The sequence below is a fragment of the Gobius niger genome (assembly GCF_951799975.1).
Source record: "Gobius niger genome assembly, chromosome: 16".
Taxonomy (NCBI): Eukaryota; Metazoa; Chordata; class Actinopteri; order Gobiiformes; family Gobiidae; genus Gobius; species Gobius niger.
This window is the reverse complement of record NC_136867.1, coordinates 26,876,707-26,895,809: the sequence shown is the minus strand read 5'-3', so window position 1 is coordinate 26,895,809 and position 19,103 is coordinate 26,876,707. Positions and strand designations below refer to the sequence as shown.

Genomic DNA, 19,103 nt, shown 5'->3' with positions numbered 1-19,103 from the left:
AACCGAGCACATTTTCTCCAGTTTGGCTTTACCCCAAATCTAAAAGCTTCTTGAAAAAAGCAACAAAACTGAGACGAAAACAATGATGGAAATGTGACAAAAAAGTGAGAAAACCTTGACAAAAAAGTGACGAAAAATGGATGAAAAAGTGGCAAAAATGTCACCAAAAATGTCACAAAAATGTCACAAGAAATTGACAAAAAATGGATGAAAAAATGACAAAAATGTGACAAAAAAATGACAAAAATGTGATTAAAATTTGACCAAAAAAATTACAAAAATTTGACCAAAAAAAAAAGACAAAAAAGTTACAAAAATAAGATGAATACCCAACAAAAAAATGATGGGAAAAAATCTGATAATGTGAGGAAAAAGATCCTCTCGGTTCAGGCGGGAGATGCTTGATAAAGTTTTCTCCTCAGTGAGGCCCACCACATGTCTTTTAGACCCGGTCCCAACACCGTTTTTTAAAACATTTTATGGATCTTTTAGAGATGAGCTTAGGGTTAGGGTGTCGTGTCGTCTCTCCTTCTACTTGAACGCTCTACAAAACATTAAATAATAAGAGGAAAACGTGACTATTTTCAGACTTTAATTTAAATACAAAATACATAACAGCTCCCTCCAACATCCTTACAAAAGCTTATTATTTACATGTGTGACACTAGAAGACCAGCTTACAAGATGTATGTACAGTAACGTGAGACCAGAGACTAGACCGGGACGAGGGAGAAGAAAACGTGTGTATTTTCTGAAGTAGAAGTATCCGTAGGAGTAGATTCGAGCGTGTCTCGCAGAGTCTCTTTCACTGTCAGTCTGTTGGCTTTGGAGAAGTTGGCCTTGAGTTTGAGGATGGCGGACACGTGCTTCTCCCTGTGGGACAGAGGGAAACGAATATTCAGGAAACTATTCATGTTTAACAGAGTACTCATGATTGGAGCTTGTAGGCCAGCGCAATGCCTCATTTGAAAGCTAAGGAAAAGTGATCAAACATTTGCGTTGTCGGAACTTTTTGGTGATTTTTTGTCACGTTTTTGACGAATTTTTCATACATTTTTTTATGGCCTGTTTTGTTTTTGTTAACCTCTTACCACCCGCCTAAACCGAATGCATGCGGTCCTCTTTCGGCCTGTGTCACACCTCATTTGAAAGCTAAGACCCACAAAACTGATCTTTTTCCTCGCATTGTTGCTGTGTTGTGTCACCTTTTTTTTTAAATGTTTTTTTTCAATTTTTGTTACATTTTTGTTGAGTTTTTGTCATTTGTTGGCTGAATTATTGTCACTTTTTGGTTGAGTTTTTGTCACATTTTTGTGGATTTTTTGTCACCTGTTTTTTTGTCAACACTTGTCACTCTTTTGCTGCATTTACATCCTCATTTAGGTCTGGTTTTTGTGGTGTGTTTTTTTCTTTTTCATCACTTCTTCTTCGCCTGTTTTGTTGCTTTTTTGTAACCGTTGTGTTACTTCTTCATCACTTTCTTTTCCAATTGGGTCAGATCGAACTGGAGACATTAACTCTTGAGCACTAATCCAAGTCTTTAAATCAGGGGTGGGCAACGTCAGGCCCGCGGGCCATATCCGGCCCTCCAGCACAGAACCTCTGGCCCTCAGGAAGTTTTGAACGATTTTGAAGATGACACAAATCTGAGATCAAATGCCTGTTAGAGTGCTCTATAAATGTGTGAAATACGGTCAATTCTTTCCACATCCAATTAGGTCATAGGGCTGTGTACGGTTCATTTATTTTCAATACCGATACCTGAATGATACTTTTTCCGATACCTATACTCAAATATTTGTCATCCAGAACAAGAAACAGAACAATAATGTGTGGAAGATCTGCAGATTCATTGTCAACAAATGTGGAATAAAATGGGTAAAAATAGGGAATAAATGGGGAATAAATGGGGAATAAAATGGGGAGAATATTAGTAATAAAAAATGGGAAAACAAGAAAAAAAAAGGTGTAGAAAAATTGGGAAAACATTGGAGAAAAATTGAAAAAGAGTAAAATAAAATAATAATATTATATTTTTCTTTCTTTTATTCCAGACTGGTGTTGTGTAACTGTGCCCAGCCCGAAAATGGGGCTTTACTTCGTGCGAAGATTGGCAGGTCCGGACCTTGGTCTTTTTACAGTGACAAAAATTGTCCCTCCGTCGAGCAAACTTGCCTCCCCCTGTTTTAAATGATACCAGAACACAGAAGAACGACTAACCCGAAAGAGCATAATGCAAGACTAACTATAGGACACCACATACACATAAATCAAGACAAAGAGAGACTCACGTTATGTCTGGGTTGGAGGTTCCCATCGAGGCCACGTGCATCTGCACAGCTGCGAGGTCCTGCAGTTTGAAAAGTTCAGCGATTCGGATGAAAACGTCTTTCAGCCACTCCTCCCGAGAGCCCTGGACAGAAGGAACAATGGAGGATGGATCAGTACAAGAGTCCATCATCAGCTCGTGTTAACGTTATTGGACTGAGATCTTTGGGACGTGAACAGAGGAGCGATCGTGAACACGCGTGTAGAAGAATGCCGAGCGTGAGTAAATCTTCAAGATGTACATTGGTTAATGTTTCTGGCCTGGATTGAGTGAGGCACATTTTTACGGTTGTATTTTTGTTTTGTGGTAAAAGGATAAGATTTAAAGGGACAACTTTAAAAAAATTAAAATTATGCATTTTCCTCCCCCTACATGTTCCAGCAGTTTCCTAATGTGTAGAATGAGCTCAGACCTGTTCACCACAACTGCCTCTAAAATCCTGCTCCACTCAGAAAGTTGCTACTTTGGGTCTGAAGTGCCGTCATGCACGAGCTTAATATAGAAGCTGCAGTTACACGTATGACCTGAGGTGGCAGTAGTGAGTATAAAATGACCAACTTACATCAAGACCCTTTAATTAGAACCAGAAAATCTTTAGAATAGCGGCAAACAGCAACAAAAACACAACTAAAAAGTGATGAAAAAGCAACAAAAACATTCTGGAAAATGTTTTCCATAACACAATAATAAAACTACAAAAAAGTGACAAAAAACAACAAAAATCTAGATGAAAAAGCAACAAAAACGCTTCAACAATGTGCCAAAAAAGCCGGGACAACTCGACAAAAAAGTTACAATCAGTTTTGTAGGCCTTTGCTTTCATGAAGCTTTTAGATTTGGGGAAAGCCGAACTGGAGAAAATGAGTAAAGGGCTGTGTCTCTTCCAGTCTTCCCTATCGTACAAACACAAGACTGGCCCCTCAGTGCATCACGGACAAGGCAAGGCAATTTAATACAGAACATGTAAGCTAAAGGCAACTCAACTGACTTACAGCAGCTCCATAAACACAGAAAAAACACGATAAAAACACAATAAAACAAATCCATCAATACAATGCATAAAGATAAAAAATAGAAATATGTATTCATAAAAAATATATATGAAAATGAGTTAAAATACAGTCAATGACCATAGGCAGCAGTAAAAAGACATGTTTTTAGCCTGAACTTAAACACAGGCCTGTCTCACATCCTCATGGAGACGGTTCCAGGCCTTTGCTGCATGAACCTGTTTAGTTGTGACTCTGGGAACCTCCAGGAGACCCCTCCCTGAGGATCCCAAGGCCCGTGATGGTTCATATAGGTTTAACATATCAGAAATGTACTACTAGGAATACACAAGCAGAGCTGTTTTAAAGTCGATCCTCTGAGCGACAGGAAGCCGGTGCAGAGCCCGGAGCACTGGACTAATGTGGTCGTATTTCCTGGTTCTTGTCCTATAGCCGATCAAAGAGGATTTTCTTCTCACCATTTTGCTGAAGAGCTGGTGTAGTTTGTCCGCGTCGCTCTTGAGCCTCAAGCAAGCCTCGCGTTGCTTCACGCCGTCCTTGAGTTTGTCGACTCGGATCAGCTTCTTCACGTACTCCACCGACACGTCCAGGTGGAACCGACCCATCAGCTCCTGAAGTGCAGACCGCTCCAGTATTAGGCGTTTGTTTAGATCTTCTTCATCAGTATCTGTGAGTGTTATAAGCTCTTACCTGGTGACTCGCTGCAGCTAAGCCCTGCATGTCCGCACTTTTCGACTCAATGGTGTCCAGAAGCTTCTTGAAATTTGCTCCTTTCAGCCAGTCAGTGCTGAGCTTCCTGTACAGAGGCTGAAGCAGAACATAAAACATCAGCCATGTTGACATTCACAAGAACAAGCTCTCCATTTCAGAAAGAGAATGAAGAAGAGGGGAAGGAGCTACTGTTTTTGCAAAAAGAAAATGTTTACTTGCTTCTAGGGCTGGGTACTGTTTTTTTTGGGGATGACAGTACTTTAAAGATACTTGGTTTTTGATACCTGATACCTATACTAAAATATTTGTCATTTAGAGCGAGAAAACAGAACAATAATGTGTGGAAGATCTGCAAATGTACAATATCGGGTTCATCTCCAGTGTCAAGAAATGTGTGGAAAAAATAAGGAATAATTTGGTGGAAAAACTGGGGAAATTGTGACAAATTGGTGTAAAAGATATTTGGGAAAATTTGGGAAAAATAGGGAATATATTAGTAATAAAAAAATCCCCACAAAAAGGAGGGGATATAATTGGGAAAACAAGAAAAAAAATGATCAAAAATAATATGAAATTGGAAAAAAAAACTAAAAATGGGAGAAAATAGGGGATTTTTTTTTTTTTTTTCTCTGTACCTGCTTTCGATACTGTCATTTTTCCGATCCCAGTAGTACCTAAACGTTTCCCCCTGATTCCATACTGGTATCGTTTAACGGCATCTAGCACTACAGGCGCTGTGAAGGTCATAATCTTTTGGTTGACTTGTGAGATTTCTTCCGTTTTCCTCACCTTGAGCTCCGCGTGGACGGGATTCAGCAGATAATTATGAGCCGATTGCTGGATTTCTTTGAGCGTGAAGAGACAATTGGCTCGAACGTCTTCAGGAAACAAGTGGCTTTTTGTGACCAGGACATGACTGTAAAACACAGACGGACAGATGTTAGTCAGTGTTAGTTTTATCTGATTCATGGTTAGGACAAAGGTCTAAACTGGGACCGACCTGAGCTGCTGAATGCAGTGGAGATTGGCTTTCACAGTCGGAACGGTGTTGGATTTGTTGCTTCTGAGGACTTCCTCCAGAAAACCTTTGTATCTGTAGGAAAAACACATATTTGCTTCAGCCTTTGCTCCATCTCTGTATCCTCTATTTTCACTAAACTTCATGTGTCACGACATCCGTAAATCCGCTCTTTGGTTCCTCGAGACTTCCTGTTTCCTGGCAGCGCTTCCTTTTACCCGTAAACTCTTGCGATGGGATTTACGGCTCTTCCCTGGGAGTCTTTGGGATCTGTTCATTTTAAACAGCCATTCAAAAGACTGATTGATCTGTATTATTGACAGACATGTTTAATTGAAATAATCCAAACTTACATGGGACGGATTTTGACCCTTTAAAAAAGCCTGTGAATAAAGCTTCGTGGCTTATAAAAAACATACATTGATAATACTTTAGATACTTATATTAGCCTTAATAAATTACTATTATTATTATATGTTTTATGTGTTATAAGGATTTTTGAAATTTAAAAAAAAAGAAAAAACTGTTGCACTCCATATATTTTCTTCATAACATTGCACACTAATTTGTAATTTGCATTTTGTATTTGTATATTGCACTTTATTTGTAAACTGCCCTTTCCTATTGTATTAACTGTCTTTTGTTATGTAATTTTAACTCTATTGTGTCACTTTAATTGCGTAGGACTACAGATGGAAATGAGCATAGTGCTAAATCTGGTGCAGCTGTCTTTTTAATGCAACTGCACATTGTTCTGATTAAATAAACAAAAAAAACACACAAAAAAACACACTTGCCTAAAGGGACTATACAGAGTTTAAAAATGTTAAAAGTAAGTATTTTCCTCCCCCTACATGTTCCAGCCATGTGATCCCAGACCTGTTCACCACAACTGCCTCTAAAATCCTGCACTGTCACTCAGAAAGTTGTTACTTCGGGTCCAAAGTGCCGTCATGCACGAGCTTAAAATAGAAGCTGCAGTTACACGTATGACCTGAGGTGGCAGTAGTGAGTATAAAATGACCAACTTGCATCTAGTCCCTTAACTCATAATGAATAGTTCTTCACATCTTCACTTATTCATTGTTAAATTGTTATTAAGGGTTACTCACACTTAAAGGAGCTAGATGCAAGTTAGCCATTTTATGCTCACTACTGCCACCTCAGGTCATACGTGTAACTGCGGCTTCTATATTAAGCTCGTGCATGACGTCACTTCAGACCCGAAGTAAAAACTTTTGAGCGACAGTGCAGGATTTTAGAGGCAGTTGTGGTGAACAGGTCTGGGATCACATGGCTGGAACATGTAGGGGGAGGAAAATACATAATTTTAACATTTTTAAACTCCATATAGTCCCTGTAACTAATGAAATGTTCATGATGAATTAATCATTTATTAAGGCTAAATAAGTGTTACCAAAACATCTTATTACATGTAAAATAAGATCTTAAAGCTCTTAAAAATCTGATAATATCTCAATTGAAAATTTCTCAATTTTTAAATAAAAATAAAATCTTCCATTTGAGAGTTTTAAGTTGAAAATGTCAATTATTTTGAATCACCAAAGTTACTTTTTAAGAAGACCAAAGCTTTCCCTAGTGTCGCCAGCTGCTGTCGCTCTAAATCTTGAGTTTGTTCTGGACAAATCTGTGTCAAATTGAATGAACATCATCATTAACATCTGGCTCTTTTCACAATCGAGATCGACAGCTGTTCAATAGAGCTGATTCAGTCCTGAACACATCACTGTCCCTCCTGTTTCCATGACCTTCGCAATGTGGAAACTTCCAATTCCATCACACATGAAGGCCTCGTACCTGCGCAGATGTTCTTGCAGGAGTGACGTCAGACCCTGAGCTTTTGTCCGATCGGCCAAAACCAGCTCCGCCGTTTTCACTGCACCGTTCACGACCTGAAACAAAAGAGTTTGTGGATGAATATCACCAATAATGAACCCACAGCTAACAGACTAAGGTTTTTTTTCCTGGTCACTCTTTTGTTGTGTTTTACTCAGAACTTCCTCTACTGCGGGTTAATGAGTAATGCCGGGTCGGACACAAAGAAACACATTAACATTCACGCGGAAAACCCCACAAAAGCAGCTTCCCTCAGCGCGGTCAGTACCTGGATGATGTCGTAGGCCGTTTCGCTGACGAAGCAGCCGTCGTCCGTTTTGGGCATTTCTCCGCCGATCCACGTCTGCTTCGCTTCATGCAGCACTTTCTCGATGTACGTCGTCATGTCGGCCTGGAAACCGACACCAGAACATTATGTATAGATTTTAAAGGCTGACGAGTGTGGGTGCGGTTTGGCGGACGGTTTTACCTCTTGTTTGGTCATGTATTGTTCCTCTAAAGGCTGAAGTAGAGACGGAGGCAGGAGTTTCCCCAAACCCTCAGTGGTCATGCGCTCGCACAGGTTTGGCCTTTGGAGGATCCTAGAATCAAAACCACAAACAACCACAATCAGCCGTATTCTCTCTTCTCTAAAAGCCCGTCCATCTCTGCTTTGGATATTTTGATTGGTTGCCAGGGAACTCATACAAAATAAACAGATTTAAGCTCATTTCACAACTTGGTTTAGGGTCAGGGGTTAGGATTGTGATTAGAAACGGCAAATGTCATGTCACACAGATCTCAGCAATAGTTTAAGAAACTAGAAGGTCTTGGCTTTCAAATGAGGCATCACACTGGCATAAAGGCTGTGACCTCTCCAGTCAGTAAGCTTTGAGATTTGGATATGCATAATTGCTAACCCTAATTTTAAACCTAAACAGGCAGGTAACAGGTTAAAGAGCTGTTTCATTGTGAGATCAATAATGTTGTGTCTTCTCTTGTATAGGCCTGTCTGGAGAAAATGTGCTTGGTTCAGAGAGTTCAAGAGGTTAATCCCTTAACTCCCACCTGAACCGAGCACATTTTCTCCAGTTTGGCTTTACCCCAAATCTAAAAGCTTCTGGGAAAAAGCTGTGAAAATAGCAACAAAACTGAGACGAAAACAATGATGGAAATGTGACAAAAAAGTGAGAAAACATTGACAAAAAAGTGAGGAAAAATTTATGAAAAAGTGGCAAAAATGTCACAAAAATGTCAGAAGAAATTGACAAAAAATGGACGAAAAAATGACAAAAATGTGACAAAAATGTGACAAAAATGTGACAAAAAAATGACAAAAATTTGATAAAAATTTGACAAAACATGAAGAAAAAATGACAAAAATGTGACAAAAATTAGTTGAAAAAAATGATGAAAAAAAAATCTGATGACGTGAGGAAAAAGATCCTCTCGGTTCAGGCGGGAGTCAAGAGGTTAAGGTAAACTAGTTACTTAGTGCTGCTTTAATTCATCATGAACAATTCATTAGTTAAGTGCGAATTGTTCATGATGAATTAAGTGTTAATTGATCATTTATTAAGGCTAAATAAGGTGTAGTTGTTATTGAAATATTTCCTTCCTCAATACATCAAACTTCAAATTTTGTTATTGTGACAGGCCTAATATTCTCCCTGAAAATACTGCTGCTTCTACGACCAGTACTCACTGTGGGTAGTACTCGTTGACCCATCGGAGAATAAAGGTGCAGTCGTTGTCGTCCAGACCGAACTCTGCGATCTTCCTCAGCCTCGCCCCGAACACGTGATGAAACAGCAGCGTGTAGAAGTTACAAATGTCCAGCTCTTTGGGGTAGCACTTGACCACGACCTCCGCCACGGTCCCCAAGTCCTGCTTCAGCTGCCGGCCCATCGCCCACACGTCGGTCTGAATGGACGAGCCCTTCGCCGCCTCTGCAGACGAGCACTGCGCGTCGGGATTGTCCATCCTGTCTTCCACCAGCGCCTTCAGCTCCTTGTCGTGTTTGTCTCGCAGCTTCGCCGGACGCCATTCCGGCTTCTGCGCCCGCGTCTGCTGCATCCACAGAACATCCTGGTCCTGTTCCTTACACATCGCGGCCACGGCAGAAGCTAAAGCCTCCTGTGCGACCTCTTTGCTCAGGGAAAGGCGGACCGTTTTCAAAATGGCCGCCTCCAGGTCTTGGCGTTTGCTGTGGAGCGCCTCCACTTCGCCGTCCCAGTCTTGGAGCGGTTGGGATTCGCTTGAGAGCGGGAACAGCTGCTTTTCGTCCTCGATCAGGAGCTGGCTCGCGTCGGAGAACTGCTGCAGATCCAGGTAGTCCTTGAACGTGTAAATCACTGGAGGGAAAAAGAAGGAAAACTGTTAAGAGGAGTTCAAAACAAGGGCTTTTCTGAGCCGGTGTCGGGCGCTTCTGTCACCACGGCAACACAAGGCGAGGTGTCGTGCCCGAGGACACAACAACAATAAGAAATGCTTGAGTCAGATTTTTAATTATTAGCCTAGCCTTTAACCTCTTAACTCCCACCTGCACGGATCACATTTTCTCCAGTTTGGCTTTGCCCTAATCAAAAAGCTTCTTGGGAAAAAAGCACCAAAACAGCCATAAAGAAATGAGAAGAAAACAAGGATGTGAACGCAACAAAAATGTGACAAAAATTCAACAAAAATGTGACAAAAATTCAACAAAAATGTGACAGAAACTCAACCAAAAAGTGACAAAAACTCAACAAAAATGTGACAGAAACTCAACAAAAATGTGACAAAAATGTGACAAAAACTCAGCCAACAAGTGACAAAAATTCAACAAAGATGTGAGAAAAACTGAACTAAAAAGTGACCAATTTTTTTTTTTTTTAAATGTGAGAAAAACTCAACCAATAAACGACAAAAACTCAACAAAAATGTGACAAAAATTAAAAAAAAGAAAAAAAAACATAAAAAGGTGACACAACACAGCAACAACGTGAGGACAAAGATCAGTTTTGCGGGTCTTAGCTTTCAAATGAGGTGTGACACAGGCCTATAGCCAAAGAGAACAGCATGTGTTCGGTTCAGGCGGGAGGTACGAGGTTAATTAAACTTTCACTGTGCTCTCTCCACAATGTTTCACCAAAGACATTTCTCAGTGCAGCTCAGAAGGCCGGTGTTATTGGTGCGCCCACGTGGAGGTCGTAACCATGGCGACATTACCATTTTTAGGCGCTTATTGACTCCAGAAAAAAAAAAAAAAAATCAGAAATGGCATAAACTGCAGATTTGTAACACTATAAAACACTAAAAAAAAAGTAAATGACTTGTGCTAATTCAATGTTGCTGACTCTAGGTTTTGAATTTAAGTTATTTCAGAGGCAAAAGTACAGCAGTGGCAAACTTGTTTCAGAGTCAGTTTATTTGTTAAGAGAATATGAAAACGAGTCCAGAGTTTAGTTTAAGGGGAGACTCTGCAACCTTTTTTCCTATTTTTAGGTTATCGACCAAATTTGTCTATCAACATATGAACTTTCACCTGGAAACAACAACAAAAACCCCAAATCTTCAAAATAACTTTAATAATTGCACTGATTTAATGAGTCTCCATTGATTGATTTGGGAAATTTTAATTTCAAAGGCCATTTTCTCCTACAGACTTTCAAACTTTACAGCTTTTGTCCACTAATAAATAACATATTTCAAAATCCTGTCCGATAAAGTCTTTATAACTAATATATTAACCCTGGCTCGATCCATTATTCAGCTTTTGAATATATGGGGCTTTTTTGGGCATAAAAGGCTTAATTTTTATATGAAAGCATAAAATGATAGAAAACTTGCAATATATTTTTCCTTCTATTTATTCCAGTAATCTACAGCAAAAGTTTCAGATTGATATCTCTACATTTAACCTCTTAACCCCGACCTAAACCGAGCAGTTTTCCTCCAGTCTGGCAAAATAGCAAAAAAAATGAGGATGAAAACGTGAAAAAAGGCAAAGAAAGGGCGACAAAAACTGACAATAAAGTGAAATAAATGTGGCAAAAACATGACTAAAATAAGCAATGACAAAAAGGGATGAAAAAAGTAACAAAAAGCGAAGCAAAAATGTGCCAAAAAAGCATAAAAATTGCGACAAAGATACAACGAAAAAGTTCCGATCACTTTAGGGAAGTGTAGGTCTTAGCTTTCAAATGAAGCCTTTACACTGTTGCTTTACAGATGAGAAGCTTTTAGATTTGGGTGAAGCCGAATTGGAGAAAATGTGCTCGGCTCAGGAAACAACACTGTGATGTTTTACTGAAGCTTTTCACCATCACAAATCGTAAAGAATTCATTTTTGATCAGATTGTGTCAGAATCAAATGAGGTCAAAAGGAACCAAAATGAACCTTTATCACATTTACAAGTTTGATGGAATTGTTTTTTTGGCTGAGCGAGATTTGCAATACGGATATTGCCTCATCTAACATTACGAAACAGTATTTTTGCCCTTTAATTGTTTATAAACATTCCGGCCTTAGCTGTTGTCGCTTTGTAGCTGTTGTCATAGTAACGATAAACAAATGTCAAACTGTTGTTGGAAAAATCAGATAAACCTTATTTTATCGTCTCGAATGTCATTCCTCTTGTTGTTGCGCCTTAACCTCTGACCACCCGCCTTAACCGAGCACATTTTCTCCGGTTCGGCTTTACCCAAATCTTAAAGCTCCTCGACTGTGTAACGCCCCATTTTGAAAGCTTAGATCGACACAAATGGCTCTAAATGTATCTTTTTCCTCGTTGTCACTATTTGAACATTTTTTTCTTATTTGCTGCATTTCAGCCATTTTTTCTTTGCTTTTTTAATTTTTTTTCGTCACCGTTTTAGGTCATTTTTTTTAACGAATTTTGTAATTTTTTAATGCAATTTTGTCACTTTTCATAACATTTTCATCACATTTTCATCACATTTTTGTAATTTTTTTTAACGCATTTTTTCTATGCAATTTTGTCACTTTTCAGCACATTTTTGTCGCATTTTTGTCATTTTTTTGGTCATTTTTCTGTCAGATTGTTGTCATTTTTTCGTCACATTTATGTCATTTTTGGTTGCATTTTTGTCACATTTTTGTCACGTTTTCATCATTTAAGTCTAGTTTTGTCACTAGATGCTTTTATTTTTTCAAGAAACTTTTAGATTTGCCGAAGTAGAAAATATGCTCTGTTCGGGTGGGGGTTAAGAGGTTAAAGGGGCAAGATGCAAGTTGGCCATTTTGTACTCACTACTGCCACCTCAGGTCATGCGTGTAACTGCACCTTCTATATTAATTCGAACCCGAAGTAACAGCTTTTTGAGCGACAGTGCAGGATTTTAGAGGCCGTTGTGGTTCTGGGCTCACTCTACACATTAGGACATGGCTGGAACATGTAGGGGGAGGAAAATACATCATTCCCTGCTTGCTTTAAAACCCCCTCAGTAGTTTTGACCCTCTCTCCGCACTGACCTTCCGGCTGCTCCTCGGCGACGGGCAGGGGTCCGTCGGGGGCCGCCGTCGTCTTGGTCGGACTCCGGTTTCCTCTTAGGAAGTTCTGGAATCGCCCTCTGATCCCGCGACTTTCTGCAGCGCCGCCACTGTCGGAAGAACCCGAGCGAAGCCTCATCTCTGCACAGCAACGGACTGGAGAGAGAAACACGAACATGTTAATCTGACCCATTTCCCTCTGTTACACTTCCCCACGTTCACTTGTCTTTTTATCTTGAGTAATTAAATATTTGTGTATGTTTGCACAGGCGGGGCGAAGTAAATTTCCTCTGTGAGTCACGGAGAAGCCCGGGCCTCCACCAGGGCATCATGAGACTACTATTTCCTCTAAGAACAAAAACTGTAGAAAGATATGAGCTCATTAAGCCCACCATGTGTTTTTCTTATCTCCTCCAAAGTTCCCACTTTCCCAAAACCCTGCACGGCTATTTACTTATTAAAGGGACAGTGCATATTAATATATATAACGGAAACATTTTTTAGGTTCTACTGGTATCTAAAAAATGTATGTATCGAAAGCAGGTACCCAAAAAAACATTTATATCCAAGTTTTGATGCTGTTGGTCCAGGGACAGGATTTTTTCCCCCACAAATTTTCTTCCCATTTTCTTAAATCTATTTTTGGCCCATTTTTTAAAGCACATTTTGCCTTATTTTTCCCCACATTTGCCCCATCTTTTCATTATTTCCCAAATTATTCCCAATTTTCCCACACATTTCTTGACATTGGAGCTATTGTATTATATTACACATTAGCAGAGCTTTCATACATCATTGTTCTGATTTCTGGTTCTAGATGACACATGTTTTAGTATAAGTATCGGGAAGAGCTTTGTACTGCACATAGGCCCTAACTTTAAAGGGACAGGCCAATGTTTCCAAATGCTAACAACATCCAGACAGGTACACATCAACTCGTCTAAGCTCAGGTAAGAACATGTGGCGTGTTCCTGTTCAGGATTATTTGGTTAATCGGATTAGTCGGCATCATCAGCCAAACCGATCAAAAGAAATACAGACAATTAATCGTAAATCTCTAGCTTTTTACATAACTTTGAATAACTGGATTCTCTTTCATGGTCCGATGAAATAAAGCAGGAGTTTGTCCTACTTTTACCACTGCAACTACCATGTTCTTACATGTTTTAGGTAACCTGCTGTTTCCATCTGTGTAGCATGTTATTACTGAGCAGTGAAGTCTGTTTATTCCTAGTTCCAGTACTTTAAACATTGCATGGTTTACAATAACAATAACTGGAATCTCAATGAAACGCTTCCGGTATCTATCTATCTATCTATCTATCTATCTATCTATCTATGAATCTATCTATCTATCTATCTATCTATCTATCTATCTATCTATCTATCTATCTATCTATCTATCTATCTATGAATCTATCTATCTATCTATCTATCTATCTATCTATCTATCTATCTATCTATGAATCTATCTATCTATCTATCTATCTATCTATCTATCTATCTATCTATCTATGAATCTATCTATCTATCTATCTATCTATCTATCTATGAATCTATCTATCTATCTATCTATCTATCTATGAATCTATCTATCTATCTATCTATGAATCTATCTATCTATCTATCTATCTATCTATCTATCTATCTATGAATCTATGAATCTATCTATCTATCTATCTATGAATCTATCTATCTATCTATGAATCTATCTATCTATCTATCTATCTATGAATCTATCTATCTATCTATCTATCTATCTATCTATCTATCTATCTATCTATCTATCTATCTATCTATCTATCTATCTATCTATCTATCTATCTATCTATGAATCTATGAATCTATCTATCTATCTATCTACAGTGGGGAAAAAGTATTTGGTCAGTTTCCCATAGACTTTCTATTAGATTTTGGCAAAATACTTTTTTCCCCACTGTATCTGTCGCTCTATCTTTATTTTATTTTTTAGTTTGACTTCACAGCTTAGTTTTCCTTTGGTATCACACACATCACAGGACGTTTTCAACAGCACAAAGCCCTCACTAACACGTTCAAACTCACATATTTCTTTCATAGTGTTTTAACAGACTGCAGCTGGTTCTACAAACCTGACAAAACGCTGCATTTCAAGCGAGGCGTGAGGCAAATATAAAGGGAAAGGCAAGAAAAGACTTATGCAAATCAAAGATCTGCACCTGTTTTTAATCACTCACCAGTTTTATGAGTTAAATGAAAAAATGCGCTACAAAGAAACAAGTGGGAGGCGTTTAACCAACTAGGACAAAACTAGGATTCATTTCTATCAAGAGCATAATCTAAAGAAAAAAGTCATAAAGTTTGAGACTCGTGCATTCAGCTCGTACTCACTGTGAATGTGTCCGTCTTCTCTTCTGTCTCTCTCTCTGATTCACAGCTGTTTTTATTATAGACTGTAAGAGCCGCCCAGAGGAAACTCCACTGACTCCTCCTTCCTGTCTCCCCCTCTTTCCCCCCTCTCTCCCCTCGGAAGCTTTTTATAGACTGGCAGCAACACTGGAATGAATATTTTCTTTTCTCCCCCGCTTCATACAAGGGCTGAGGTGATACGCGTCTGTCACGATGCAACACACTGGTGGATACAATATGATTAAAGGTGCACTATGAAGAAAAAAGGTTCATATTAGTGCGTAGCTTTGATGCTCCTGTGATGCTTTTTATTTGGTTTATTTCATTTCAGGGACAGACACAAAAACATAGACAAATTGTAGCATAAGTCTGATGTATCGTGGTGCTTATATCAGAAGCTCATCTGCAGCACAGGATCAGTTTTATTTCAGGGTTTTTTAGGGTTTTAGAAAGGAATGTCAATGTAACCAATGACACGGTTCAATCAGCAGTGAAACCTAAAAAACAATTGATCCTTGAGCGTCCTACAGTCACTGTAAGGTCGCTGAAAGGTCAAATACCTATTAATATCAACTTTTTTATATGAAAAGTTACATAGTGCACCTTTAAGAAACTCTTTACATTGAATATATTGAAAAATTGAGTTTCCGAACTGCATAAACCAAATGTTAATACTGATTTTTGATACAATGTTTATACAAAAACTCATCACGACATTTCACAAAACTATATATTTTCCCTTTGCCTTACATTTGTTTTTTATATCTATATCCTGATCTAAAGGTAAGTCATTTGTGCATTTGTTTTGGACAAAATTGAAGTTGCACTTTTGAAAAGATTCACTTCTGTTTCCCATGTTTTTCTGCTCACAGGAAAAAACATGAAGATGCTGCCATTGGAACAAATATTGCACAAAGACGATCTACTCTCATGGATCTGACACTTTTTAAATCCGGATTGTTGTTAAATTGTTTTATCTTTCTGTCAAGCACTGTGGTCTCCTGGTTTTGTTGTTAAGCGCTTTATAAACAAACTTTGACTTTGATTTGATTGAACAGGGTCGGCAACTGTCCTGCTTCATTCTCCTCACAACAACTCATTCAACCCTAGAACATGTTTTTCACAAATACATGTATGTGATTTTCATTATGATGGTTTATCTGAGTGTCCTGGGTCTCTGAGCTTCAGCTTTGTCTTTCACATCTCTGATGGCCTGGGTGTTTTCCTCCAAAACACACTTTTCCCTACAGGCGCATGTTTGGGTGATTTTCACCCAGTGATAGTGATAGAAGGTGGGGTCGGGTTAATGTTTACTAATAATACTTTAAAGGTTGACATTCAGGACTGACACATTTATTTTGCTACTTCAGCTACAGCTTTGCTCCTGTCGCAGAGTCGGCGTCTCTGGCCTCACAGTAAGTGAGGAACACAGAGTTATTTTAGTCAGCTGATCATGACATATATGAAAAGCGCTATATATATAAAAATTGACTGATTGATTTAAACCCGTTCAAAATCAGACATATTTAGTTTCTCTCTCCTGTGGCTGTTTGTGCCGAGGACACTGAGCTTCAGTCTCACATATCCCAGGAATGGGTCGACCAAGTTTTCATCTTCTTATTTTATTTTTTAGGAATTTTCTGTTCCCAAATTCCTAATTTTCCAGTGATTTTGGAGCATTTTTATCTGGTCCTCTCATGATGTTTTTCTTTCATTTAATTAGACATGACACAGTTTAATGTAAAAGAACACGATGTGTCATGTATAGAGCTGAAACGACTAATCGATTAATCGACGACTAATCGATTATTGAAATTGTCGACAACTACTTTAGTAATCGATTAATCGTTTTCTGGTTCACACAGACTTAAATGGAGCAAAAATGACATAAAAAATGTTGTATTTTTGTTGAAAACCTATTTGTTTTTATAGTTCGGGTCTGTAGTGTTTTGTACATTGTAAATTTCATGAATAGAGTCTCGAACAAACATTTCCCTTTAGTTTACTCCATCAACACATCCTCAAACAGCACTTAAGCTTTACGTGTGTTTCCTACACCATTCACAGCCAAGCGATTAATCGATTAATCGTAAAATAGTCGTTAGTTGCAGCCCTAGTCATGTATTGTCATGTTTTGGTAGATTTTGATGAAGTACTTTTTATCAGGCGTATTATCTCGGGTAAAAACCACCCAGCGTTAGTGATGCTGTTATGAATTAGAGCGATCGTGTTCTCGGGTTAACACAGACTTCCTATATTTAGTGACTGCACATTGGGGGAAACCTTAAACATCCCCACTGACCTCCTATCTCTTCATCTCCATCTGTTTTTCATTCAAACCATATGTGGATTTTGTGGCCACACTTTTTCTTCACCCAAATCCTACCATGACGTCCACATCAACAACCTACAGCCACAAATTCCCCTTGGTTCACTTCTCCTTCTCCATCTGACTCTCAGTTATGCATCGCTACATCCACAAATCTCCTCCTTATCCTTCCTCCAGGCTTCTTATTTCCCAGCAAATCCAAACCTCATCATCTTTCCTCCCAAACGTTCACCGTCCCTCCTCAGCTCACGTCCAAACTATCCCAATATGGGGACATTTTCAACAATATCAGCTGCATCAAATAAGCAAAGGAGTGAAGCATCAGACATTTAAAATAAATTCTTACCTCTTTTTGGGAGCCCTTTACAAAGCAGCGAGCCCATTCTTCACTCCTGCTCGGTGTGTGTTTTCACAGAAGACAAGCCACGACAGGATGAGGTTTGGTGCGTTACAATCCTCAAATCGAAAGTGTCGGTGTAGGAAACCTCATGTAAAACCATTTTGCATACACTTCCACTGTAACATGAACTTCCTATCGCGCTCACGAGTCGCAGAAGCAGAAGAACAACATGCACTTTAGTCAGAGACAAACTGAACAGCCCCGGACTGTATTACGGAGGGATTTGAACCATCAACCTCTCGATTCCCACAATGCAATCTGCTTTCACTTCAATATTCCTCAGTGTGATCGACGACCTGCACCCGGTGGTTTGTAGTGTTGTGTAATTAAGGTGTTACTTGAAAGGCAAACAGATACTGTGAATTCAGCTTGTTTTGCAATAGTGGGAATGTTAATATTTGCTGTGACTGACCTTTAACCTCTTAACCCCCGCCTTAGCCGAGTGCACTTTCTCCAGTTCAGCTTTACCCAAACGCCTCATTTGAAAGCTAAGACCTACAAAGCTCATCTCAACAAATATTTTTCCTGGCATTGTTGCTGCGGTGACGTCATTTCTTTGATATTGTTTCATTGCATTTTTTTGGGCGTTTTCATCACACATTATTGTCAGATTTTTGTTTTTCTTTTGGGGATTTTTTTTAAACTTTTTTATCAGATTTTTGTCACTTTTTTGTCACTTTTTATCAGATTTTTGTCACTTTTTTGTTAGATTTTTGTCACTTTTTTGTCAGATTTTTGTCACTTTTTTGTTAGATTTTTGTCACTTTTTTGTCAGATTTTTGTCACTTTTTTGTCACTTTTTTGTCGGATTTTTGTCACTTTTTTGTTAGATTTTTGTCACTTTTTAGCAGATTTTTGTCAGATTTTTGTCACTTTTTTGTCGGATTTTTGTCACTTTTTTGTTAGATTTTTGTCACTTTTTAGCAGATTTTTGTCAGATTTTTGTCACTTTTTTGTCGGATTTTTGTCACTTTTTGTCAGATTTTTGTCACTTTTTTGTTAGATTTTTGTCACTTTTTTGTCAGATTTTTGTCATTTTTTTGTCAGATTTTTGTCACTTTTGTCAGAGTTTTGTCACTTTTTCATCATATTTTTGAAGCTTTTTCGTTGCATTTTTGTCATGTTTTTGCTGCATTTTTATCTCTTTTTTAGTTTAGTTTTTGTCAGATTTTTGTCACTTTTTTGTCAGATTTTTGTCACAGTTTTGTCACTTTTTCATCATATTTTTGAAGCTTTTTCGATGCATTTTTGTCATGTTTTTGTCACTTGTTGTTGATTTTATGTACATTTTTTGTTGCTTTTTTCAAGAAGCTTTTAGATTTGGGCAGTGCCAAACAGGGGAAAATATGGACAGTTAAGATAAGGAAAAATGGTGAGGAAAATGGGGGAATATTGTGGAAAAAATTGGAATAAAAAGAAAATTATCTTTTTGTCGTCTGTCTGGGATAATTATATTTTTGAGTGATTTAAGATATTTGCAGCACATTTTTGCTGATGTATTGGAAGTCTCCAAAAACATACGTCGCCCAGCCCTACCTGAGGCCACTACGAAGGATGTGAGGAGCGTTTGGTCAGGTGGAGCCGTTTCATG

At 38.5% G+C, this 19,103-nt stretch overlaps 2 protein-coding genes across 2 annotated transcripts in view; one reads left to right on the top strand and one right to left on the bottom strand.

Moving 5' to 3' along the window:
* Positions 1-19,103, top strand: part of vps29 (VPS29 retromer complex component) — a 230,067-nt gene that overhangs the window by 62,797 nt on the left and 148,167 nt on the right. The gene's annotated exons all lie outside the window — the stretch shown is intronic.
* Positions 602-17,513, bottom strand: LOC306975750 (tumor necrosis factor alpha-induced protein 2-like). Its single transcript, XM_079573476.1, has 12 exons — positions 17,459-17,513; positions 12,378-12,551; positions 8,610-9,258; positions 7,395-7,506; positions 7,194-7,316; positions 6,887-6,981; positions 5,051-5,143; positions 4,840-4,966; positions 4,030-4,146; positions 3,798-3,950; positions 2,292-2,413; positions 602-873 (listed from the first exon to the last, which is right to left on the bottom strand). Exons 1-12 carry the CDS (start codon positions 17,493-17,495, stop codon positions 714-716), a joined length of 1,962 nt encoding a protein of 653 aa, XP_079429602.1. The 5' UTR covers positions 17,496-17,513; the 3' UTR covers positions 602-713.